The following is an 8,263-nucleotide window of genomic DNA, read 5'->3' on the forward strand; positions in this document are numbered from 1 at the left end:
CTTCACCACAACTATACAACAAGCAACCACAAGTAAACTGCCCTTCGAATATGCTATAACGTTTCCCACAACATGTTGCGAGAAACCAAAAATAAATAAGAGAAAATGCAATAAATACATCACAACTATACAACTACAAGTAAACCTAACTATCCATATACAAAATCTCACACAGAGGCCAAAACCAAGTCTGACACTAGTTATAGATACATAAAAGTAATTCTCAACTTAAAATTGATTATGCATTAAACACACTCATATTTGTTTTTTGTTTTTTTTTAATTTAAGATTTTAATTAAAATAGAACAAAAATGGCATGATTGGTCCCTTGATGAGTAAAATTAAGCAATTAACAAAACGTTTTGTTCAAATATGTAATGCAAAGAGTAGGATCATACATCTACCAATAACCCAGATCCACATCCAGACCCGAACCCAACTCGTATACACTTTAACTATTAATGGTTCATAAATTTACAACACTCTACAAGTCCTAGTTCGGTTCTATACACGCAACAGAACACTTCATTAACGTCGGTTTTTCAGTTCATTAAGCGACTAACCGAGCCTCCTCGTTATCTGGGACCACAATATCAAGCCTCATCATTGGTCTATACTTATTAGGAACCGTAGCCCCTGCCTGAACACAAATTTCAACCACAATTGGAGCCTTCCCGTAGAACCTCTTAAGCGAACTCTTCAATGGCGGCCCGTTTGGATCCCGAACATGCCACACGTAATTTGGCGGGAAAACCTCGTCCACAATTGCATCCTGCCACCCGTGCTTCCCATCTCTCCATTGGTGTTTAAACTCTCCACAAAGCTTAGCGTTGTGGCCCCACGGGCCCACGTGGACCTCTGGGCAGTATCCGCACGCTTTCACCGTGTACTTCCGCATAAGTTTGGTCACACCCCATCTCACCTTCTCATACGCATTCAATGTCGACTGCGCGATTTCTACCACGTCCGAGTCAACCGGAGGCGGGAACCGTTCAAGGGCCCGCTGCGTGTCGAATTCCAAAACGTCACCGGAATGTTGTGGTTTTGGTGCGGCGACTATTCCACCTCGGTCGATCATTTTCTTGCCTAACATTCGAATAGGTTGTGTTCTTCTCCGTGAAGGGTATTGTGGTAATTCCACACCCGCTTGGATGCAGAGCTCAACGATGGCTGGGATTCTGTCATAGTCGAATCTTGTGTCGTGTTTGATACGTGTGCCAAAAGGGTCGTACTGATGGTATGACTCGATGGGGAGGAGTACATCGTCAATTGACCCTTTTACCCATAAGTGGAAGCTTCTACGGTCCGCACTGTTTGGACCGTGGCAGTTTTGAATGTGGTGACCCGTTTGACCCACATGAACCTCCGAGCATTCACTGCATAAGAACAAGCTGTAAGTGAAATCAATTTTGACAAGGGCCATTCTTGTAATATATTATGTTCGAAATTTTCACTAATGTAAAAAGAGTTGTCATATCTAACGATAAAATTAAGTTGTTTATAGCCTCAAATCTAAAGTTAGATAGCTGATGCATATTTTTTTTCCTATGGAACACAAAAATCAAGATTTAATTAATATCTTTTAGAGTAAAATGCCATTTTAGTCTATGAGGTTTTGCGACTTTCGTCCAAAGGTTTGTGTTTTCACAACTGAATCCAAAAGGTTTGAAATCTTGCGAATTTCATCCGGCTCGCTAACCCCATCCATTTTTCTCAGTTAAGTCGGGTATTTTCGTCTTTTTTGTTAACTTAAAGGGCAACTCGGTCTTTTGAATACTTGTACATTATGCTAAATGCTTGTACATAAAGTGAAAAGACCGAATTGCCCTTTAGTTAACAAAAAGGACGAAAATACCCCTGACTTAACAGAGAAAAATGGATGGAGTTAACGAGCTGGATGAAAATGGCAAGATTTCAAACCTTTTGGATCCAGATGCGGAAAAATAAACCTTTGGACGAATGTCATAAAACTGGCCAAACCTTAGGGACGAAAATGGCATTTTACTCTATTGCAAATTTTAGGAGGATTTAATGCATTTGTATACTTGGAATGACTTTCAACATGTATGACCCACCCTTTAACTAAAACCATTGACCGGTTAGAAAAAAAAAACATAACTAAATCAACCCATTTATACTCGGGGGCCCTTATAAAACGCCCATCCAAATTAAGGATCAAATCCATGACAACGTTCAAACCACATGAAGCATTGGTGTATTCTTTTACACTTGGGGACCAAATCATAAACTTTTGGCAAACTACAGGGGCCATTCTTGAAATGCTCAAAATGTTCACTAATGTAAACAAAATTGTCATATTTTAACAAGAGAAAAATGCCCGGATAGTCCCTGTTGTTTCACCTTTTTTCACTTATAGTCCCCAACTTTCTAAAACTACCTGAATAGTCCCCAAGTTTTCGTTTTTTGTTCCCGGATAGTCCCTGGGTCTAACTTCAGTTACTTTTCTCTGTTAAAATGATGTGAAATGACAAAAATACCCTTCCTTAAAAGGCCAAACCATAGGGACTATCCGGGCATCTTCTTCATTTTTAATTATAAAACCCCACCACCACACTTCATCTTCAACCTCCACCCACCATCACTCTCATCACATTAATGAAAGATACACTTTCTTAATTTTATCCTTAGGGTCCTAAGTTTTGTTTTTTGTTTTTTACCTAAGGACGGCCCTGACGCGGAACACACTTGCTATACGTACCCTTGGATAAAAGTATGGTTTCTCGACATCGGACCCTCGCTAGACCCTACCAAATAAGGTTAGTCTAGATGTGATACACTGATACTACTCAGTATGGTTATCATTTGTTGTTTTGTAAAGATGAGCAGCACCATTGCACATGGCTCGCATATTCTTTCATGTACAGGAGTTCATAACAAAAGAATTCATAAATACAAAAGTTATATCAATAACATGACAGTGAATTAAATGAATACAAAAATAATGAAAGAATAGCAAAAATAGTCGTAACAATAATGAACAAAATAAATACGAAAACCTCTCCATCATATCAGATCTCTACAGAACCAAAGCCGCAGCAAACACAACCACGGCGACAGATCCAGCAGCAACTCTATTAAACGTAGCAGCACTAGGTGGCGAAGTAGTCGGCGATCCGGTCGGAGTGGACGGAATAGACGATGGAGAAGACCCCGGAGAATCACCGGGAGAAAGAGAGGTAGGTGGAGCCGGTGGAGAAGCTAACGGAGCTTCCGTTGGTGCAGAACTAGGAGTGATTGTTCGAGAAGGAGGTGACGAAACCGGAGAAGCCACCGGAGATACCGTCGGAGAACCGGTGGGTGATATGATGAAAGTGCAACAGATGACGAGGTTTATATACGAGGTTTTGGTCGATTTATGGAGAGATGAGATTAGATCACAGCCATTGGTTATTTCTGTAGGTTTCCGCGTTAGGTTAACCCAGCTTCAACACCGATTTACACGTTTCCACAAGGAAAGGAAACAATCTCAGCACAGAAACAATCTCAGCATAGCACGTGAAGAAGATGCCCGGATAGTCCCTGTAGTTTGCCTTTTAAAGGAAAGGGTAAATTGGTCATTTCACAACCACTTAACAGAGAAAACAAACTGAAGTTAGACCCAGGGACTATCCGGGAACAAAAAATGAAAAGTTAGGGACTATTCAGGTAGTTTTAGAAAGTTGGGGACTATAGGTGAAAAAATGCGAAACCACAGGGACTATCCGGGCATTTTTCTCTTTTAACAATATCATTAATGGGTTCAACAAGAATGTCTCTTTTTCAGATTAAAAGGAATCAACAGTATAGGTTTTGCATTATTTAGTTTAAAGCCACAAACGCGAAGTTAAAACAGCTGATGCATATTTTTTTCTATGGAACACAAAAATCAAAATTAGATTTATATATTTCATTTACAATACCTGCAAGCATGGACTGGAACGACATGGAGAAGTTGTGAAAGTCCTTTGATCAAGATTTTCCAAGCGTCAAGCACATCATAAGCAACGGGAATGAGTTCAGGAACTAGTAGGCCGTTTTTTGGAGGCTCGAGTGGCTTCTCTATGCCCATTTCCGCAAGCTTTTTGTCAGCCCTCGAAGTTTGCAATATCTGTTTTAGAGGGATTGGATACGGTTTTTTCTTATTCTTAGGTAATACAGGAGGAAGATCTGTATTTTGAGGGTGGGTAAACCGTTTCTTGCTGTAACGCCTGTTATGAGCAGGTGTCTGACAAGCGAAAATAGAAAATTTTGATGCTTGTGGCCGATGCCGTTCTTGTGTGCCCTGCAAGTAAACGGTACGTGTTAGCTATCGTGATTGCTGGAACCACTGATCACCGACACCTGAATGTTCTATAAAAATAAAGGGATGAGCAAATGGTACCAGTACCGAATTTCCCGAACCGAAACATTTTCGGTACCGATTCGGTACTGGTATTTATCGGTTTTTACACTCAAATACCGCTACCGTAGCAGTACCGAACCGTACCGTACCATACCGGGTATTTTCGGTACCGGTACCCGTTTTTGGGTATTTTTGGTACGGTACCAGTTGGTACCGAGCTCATCCCTAAAATTAATCACCCCTATATCATGTTCAAGACTAATATTCACACAAAAAAAATTGTTATTTATTGCCGATCAACGATCAAGACGTGAACTTAATATAAACTAAGAATAAACATAAGCATAATTGCATAATTCTTATTGGCTAATATATGCATCTTTGACCGATAAAACTAGTTAACATACAAACATGAAGAAAACTGAATCATCATGGTCAACTAAAGTTAACACCAATGTTCAAAAGTTAACTGAAAAATCGAGGCAAAAGTGGAAAAATAACAGTGAATCATTCATGGTTAAGAGTACCTGGTGACATCTATCAAAGAAGAGGGAAGAAATGCTATCGTTTGCCTGCTTCCAACGTGTGGAAAATGACCCCAGAATTGTTGGGGATGGACCACCTAAGCTTAGAACATGCTCCATTTTTTTTTTCAATAATCTTCATTGTATATCACAAAAAGGAAGAAACTTAGAGCTCATACACGGTAAATAAAGGTAAATGTGAACAACAGTTACTACATCATAACAAGATTTCAAATTGGGACTTCAATTTGTTATGTGGAAGATGGATGGTATACAAGATTGATGCTTTTCAGCTTCAATTTTAACTAATAACTTCTCATTAAACAGACTGCTTATCAAATTCAACAAGCAATTCGATATTACAACAAGCACTCAAAATGAAATAAACCCTAGAAAATACACATCAGTTTTGCATAGGGGTGCAAACGAGCCGAGCCGAGCCCGAGCTTGACCAGGCTCGAGCTCGGCTCGATTCGAGCTTTGTTTTCAAGGCTCGAGCTCGGCTCGTTTGTATTTTCTCAAGCTCGAGCTCGGCTCGGACTCGGCTCGTTTATTATCTATTAATTAATATATTAAATAAAAATAATATAAATAATAGACTTTTTAGGCTCGCGAGCTCGATAAGTGAAGCTTGGGCTCGGGCTCGGGCTCGTTTAATAAATAAGCTTATTTTTAGGTTCAAGGTAGGCTTGTAAACAAGTTTGAATAAGCTCGGCTCGACTCGGCTCGTTTACTCTAAGGCTCTCGATAAGGCTCGACGAGCCTAACGAGCTTCACATGTGAGGCTCGAGCTCGGGCTCGATAAACAAACGAGCTTTATTTTAGGCTCAAGCTCGGCTCGGGCTCGATAAGGCTCGGCTCGTTTCGAGCTTTTTCTCGAGCCGATCTCGAGTAGCTCGCGAGCTGCTCGGCTCGTTTGCACCCCTAGTCTTTTGCATATGGAAATTACTAGAAAAATTAGTTCAGCTATACCTAGATACATACAGCAGGTTCAAATCTGAATCAGTAACTGCGAAAAAAACAACTGACTACTAATCAAATCCAATACTATAACAAGCACCAAAATGAAACAAACCCTAGAAAATCCACATAATTTTGCATATAGGGTTAACATCTGTATTAGATATTCAATTTTTTTCTAGAAACATGAATTATTCAACTATACCTAAATAGATAGAGCAGCTTCAAAAAATATCATATTAGGAGAAATGGAGAATATTTGCGAATCAGTAACCGCGAAAAAACAACATCAAAGTTTGAAAAAAAAAAAAAAGTTACCGGAAGAACGGAGACGCCGGAGATGGAGAAAATATGTGAGATTTTCCGGTGAAGAGAAGAAGAAGGGGCCGGAAATTTTCTGGTTTGAATGAGCTAGTGGTTAATGGAGTTGTAAAAATATGGATTTGATGTTAATAAGGACCTTATATTATGAGAGTAATGAAATTTAGACCCATGTAGTGTAAGGATTGGGACATATGATACCTTTATAGGCTCATACATTTGAGTAGTAAAAATGGATTTGACTGAATTGGATGAGAAAATCAATTTGGTTTGGTTTTGGGTAGGGTTGTTTAATGAACGAGCTGATTTGAGCAAGTAATGTTTCAGATTTGAACTCATAACAATATGAGCTGAGTTGGGTTTGATTGTAACGTTTGCGCTGAGTTGGAAAACTAAGTTTGTATACGTTTTGTACATGTTAACTCTTTGATTAGTGACTTAAATTGTTTATATTTTTATAATTTTATACATGTCTCAAGTAACAACTTAGTGAAAATCTCAAATTATACAAGTTTTTAAAGCACATCGCCACATGGATGAGTGACGATTACTAGCAATTCTTGCTTCATGCAACCGAGTTGCAACATGCAACAAACTTTTGAGGGCAGATTTATGGAATTAGCTCACTCTCGCAAGATCGCAATCCCTCAACATCAATTACCAATATATATGAAAAACGATCGATATAAATTTATCTGAGTAAGCTACTGCCTTCTCAAACTTTATTAAAATGTTTACATGAGCTAAGTAGCTTGAGTCTAGGTACAAGTGGGTTGCGGATTCTATATTAAACCTAAATAAAAAATTTCTTCAAGGGGATATACTCATATCCGGTGGTTAATTGATGTAATCCACGACTAAAAACTAAGAGTTCAAATTTTGTATAGTGCAGGTTGTGGTGTTTATCGTAAAAAAAAATAGGATTTGTAAGGAAGAATAAACTAAAATTGTATTTTAATTTAAAGGGTTAAAGTTGTCTATTCATCAAAGAAAGCAGTTAATATTTTAAAGGATGAATTAGAAGTTTTGTCATTTATCTTGATACATTTTTTAGGTGGTGTCCTTTTTCAACGAATTTTGACAGGTTTTGTCTTTTATAGGGAAAATTGTTGCACGTCTTGTCCTTTAGCTCTAACCTAGTCAATTTTGTTTGTTAAATCTGATCATGTGACTTGCATGTGAGGGCATTTTTGTCATTTCATCTAAAAGGACTAAATATGTAAATAACTTAAATACTCAACCATTGTAAATAAATCAAAATGTTATCTCTCTGTCACTTAGACTATCCACCACCACCATCTCAACCACCCACCATCCGCCTGCACTGCCACCCCTAACACCACAACCACCCATCTGCACTGTCGCCCTTAACAACAAAACCACCCACCCACCATCAACCACTCACCCTCTACCAAATCCTGCAATCACCCACTTCCCTCAAAATTGAACAAGATCTAGTTACTAATAACTCGATTTGACATAGAGCTTTTAACCTAATGATTATACAAAATGAAACATATGAAGAATAATTACTGATTGCGAAGAACATAAGTTGTTTTGTTGCTTGGTCGGAGATACGGTTTTTCGGCGAAATTCCAGCATGAATACAAAAGTTTAATCGAAGGAATTGAGGGTGATACGATGAGTGGAAAAGATTATTTAAAATGGAGTTATTGAAGGGGAAAGGGTGGGAATAGAATGTGTGGCTGACGCCGGGCAATTGGGATTGGTTTGTAACAACTCTAAAAAATATTATCATGATAACCCGTAATCAAAACCTAGAAGTGTGTGCAACGAAACTTGTCTACCTAACTTAGCGGTTAAGAAAACTTAACGGTTGATGAACCAACCCACACAAAAGTACCCCTATTAGACTCACAACTAAAAATCGAACCAATTGGATCAAGACCCAAGCATACGCGATAAGTATCGGCACGAAAATCGAGAAAAACGCATGATTGGGCGAAAAAGGCGGCCGAGGACACGTAGCAGACCTATGCCAGGTCGACCCTCCCGGCGACACGCGGAAGAGGACAGGGATTCTACCGCGACGTGCAGGAGAGTCCAGTTTTGGCTATATAAAGGCAGTCTGGGAGAAGTTCAGTTGCACCGTTCT

At 39.1% G+C, this 8,263-nt stretch overlaps 1 protein-coding gene across 1 annotated transcript; it reads right to left on the reverse strand.

The window, feature by feature from the left end:
- Positions 1-328: 328 nt before the first annotated feature.
- LOC110911607 (APO protein 1, chloroplastic) lies at positions 329-6,319 on the reverse strand. The gene is made up of 4 exons (XM_022156239.2): positions 6,145-6,319; positions 4,870-5,002; positions 3,921-4,282; positions 329-1,376 (listed from the first exon to the last, which is right to left on the reverse strand). Exons 2-4 carry the CDS (start codon positions 4,984-4,986, stop codon positions 551-553), a joined length of 1,305 nt encoding a protein of 434 aa, XP_022011931.1. The 5' UTR covers positions 4,987-5,002; positions 6,145-6,319; the 3' UTR covers positions 329-550.
- Between the last annotated feature and the right edge of the window lie 1,944 nt (positions 6,320-8,263).

This window comes from Helianthus annuus, chromosome 15 (genome assembly GCF_002127325.2).
Source record: "Helianthus annuus cultivar XRQ/B chromosome 15, HanXRQr2.0-SUNRISE, whole genome shotgun sequence".
Classification (NCBI taxonomy): domain Eukaryota; kingdom Viridiplantae; phylum Streptophyta; class Magnoliopsida; order Asterales; family Asteraceae; genus Helianthus; species Helianthus annuus.